This window comes from Perkinsus marinus (genome assembly GCF_000006405.1).
Source record: "Perkinsus marinus ATCC 50983 genomic scaffold scf_1104296957478, whole genome shotgun sequence".
Taxonomy (NCBI): Eukaryota; Perkinsozoa; order Perkinsida; family Perkinsidae; genus Perkinsus; species Perkinsus marinus.
The window spans coordinates 22757-25259 of NW_003207125.1; the positions used below are offsets into that span (position 1 = coordinate 22757).

General features: G+C 42.4%; 2 protein-coding genes across 2 annotated transcripts in view; both read left to right on the plus strand.

Moving 5' to 3' along the window:
* Positions 1-725: 725 nt before the first annotated feature.
* Positions 726-2158, plus strand: Pmar_PMAR024189 (phosphoserine aminotransferase, putative; the record flags this gene model as incomplete). Its single annotated transcript, XM_002774766.1, has 4 exons — positions 726-804; positions 1207-1393; positions 1595-1682; positions 1970-2158. The coding sequence occupies 4 exons, from the start codon at positions 726-728 to the stop codon at positions 2156-2158; spliced, it is 543 nt and encodes a 180-aa protein (XP_002774812.1).
* Positions 2159-2476: 318 nt separating this feature from the next.
* The window catches only part of Pmar_PMAR024190 (hypothetical protein), a gene marked incomplete at both ends in the record, with an annotated part of 152 nt that continues 125 nt past the window's right edge, over positions 2477-2503 (plus strand). The window contains one exon of the mRNA XM_002774767.1: positions 2477-2503. This exon is cut by the window's right edge and continues 4 nt beyond it. Within this exon, the coding sequence (XP_002774813.1) occupies positions 2477-2503 (27 nt within the window).

Sequence of the window (2503 nt, forward strand, 5' to 3'; positions counted from 1 at the left end):
ATGTGCATATCCCTTTCCCCCCACATTTTCATATTGTCATCATCACCAACACATGTAGTTGATGATGACCATGTGCATATCCCTTTCCCCCCACATTTTCATATTGTCATCATCATCACCAACACATGTAGTTGATGATGACCATGTGCATATCCCTTTCCCCCCACATTTTCATATTGTCATCATCATCACCAACACATGTAGTTGATGACCATGTGCATATCCCTTTCCCCCCACATTTTCATATTGTCATCATCATCACCAACACATGTAGTTGATGACCATGTGCATATCCCTTTCCCCCCACATTTTCATATTGTCATCATCACCAACACATGTAGTTGATGATGACCATGTGCATATCCCTTTCCCCCCACATTTTCATATTGTCATCATCATCACCAACACATGTAGTTGATGACCATGTGCATATCCCTTTCCCCCCACATTTTCATATTGTCATCATCATCACCAACACATGTAGTTGATGGTGACCATGTGCATATCCCTTTCCCCCCACATTTTCATATTGTCATCATCATCACCAACACATGTAGTTGATGACCATGTGCATATCCCTTTCCCCCCACATTTTCATATTGTCATCATCATCACCAACACATGTAGTTGATGGTGACCATGTGCATATCCCTTTCCCCCCACAGGTGGTTGAGTATATCGATACTGGGTATTGGGGTCAACGCTGCTTGGGTGAATGTGCCAGAATGATCGGCATGGATAAGATCAAAGTCGTCAACGAGGAGTTCAATGCGAAACTCCCTACCAATATGAGGGGCCTTCCAGGTAGGCTAATTCGAGTTCCGGCGGAAATGTGGTATGTAAACTGCTATCATATTGATTTAAATGATATTAAAACACTAGTGGTGAATCAGTGAGAACAGGTTTTGCATTTCACTTCATGTGAAACTTCAATGAATATTTATTTTTTATATATTATGAATATTTTATCACCGTAGCACAGTTGGATTGTCACGAGCGTTATCGTTTCTTTTTCCCTCCAACGTTGAGCTTGTTAGATTTTAAATATCCAATTGTGTGTTACTATTATTAGGATTTTTGCAGGATTAGTTTCTGACCAGCTGCGTATCATTTAGTTGTTTTTGATGAATTTACTCGTTTTTTTCGTACCGTATCTATGAGGTTGAGCGTGTAAGATTCAGATTAGGCCCAATGAGTATCTGTCAGGATATTCCGATCTTGATCTGTCGTCCCCGCCCGACGAAGTTTCTTTCATTCACTTCACTGCCAACGAAACTATGGAGGGCTTGGAGTATCTCGACGACAGTTTGGCGAGTGCTTTGAAGGATTCAGGCCGCAATGTTGTTATTGATATGACCAGCACGCTCTTGTCGAGACCAGTTAATGTTGAAAAGTAATAATGCTAATTCGATTTAAGCTTGTGAAAATTAAATAGATTCACATTAGTAATTTGCGACATTTTTTCGAAGTGAAGTTGTATGAAAACTACTAGTCAAGAACATACTCCACATTTATATTCGTGGAGAATTAGTGAAACTCCTGTAGTTGTATATGTCGTTCATGGCTGATTATGGGGTGAGTTCTTTATTCACAGTTACGGAGTTATTTACGCATCGGGCGGCAAGAATCTCGGTCCAGCAGGAGTGTGCCTTGCGATAGTCAGAGACGACTTGATTCGACCGGTAAGATCTCATTTATGAGGAGCGTTGAAATATATGTTTGCTTTCCTCAGCTGAGTTGAAAGGTTTCATGAAAATTTACACACGGCTTTAGGGGGAAAGTAAACAAAAAATAGAAAAAATTTCAAAAATTTTCAAAAATTTTCAAAAATTTTCTCGGTGAACCACCCGCATACGTAGTTGGCCACTTGTATATAGCATAAATTGGTATGCCCGATTCGAATCGAATTTTGTGATGGATGTAATTAGCGCGCGCCCCAGTGATCGACTATGATTGGTTGTATTGTCAGGGACAACCACCGTATGTTTGCCCGTCGTTTATGGACTACTACGTGCAGTCGACTTCAACGCCGCTGTGTAGTTTGTACAACACTCCCCCGACGTTTGCCATTTATATGGTGAACCTGGTCCTTGGGTACTATCAGAGGACCTTTGGTGAGAGAGCAACGCTGGCTAATATAGAGCAGAAAGCTATGTAGGAGAAATGGAGGGCCCGGGGATCGAACCTGCGTCTTGGTATTCTCAGAAGACGAGCTGCTCAGGTGTGGGGTGTTGTAGATCGCTCCAACGGCTTTTATACGGTAGTAGTGGAATTTTCCGGAAAATTTAGATTTTTTTCCGAAAATTTAGAGCCCTGTTCGGCCGGCAGATCGCAGCCGCATGTCAGTGTGCGTTCGTGTGAGAGGTGGGGGATAGGTCTCTAGAGGACCGCTTTGTAGCCGAGGTAGAATGAGAATAATTTTGTGGCGCGCGAAATTTTTTGGTAGGCGGAAGAGGCTGGCCTGTTCCAGTTGCAGGCAATAAATCACCGGAGGCTCCGCGTA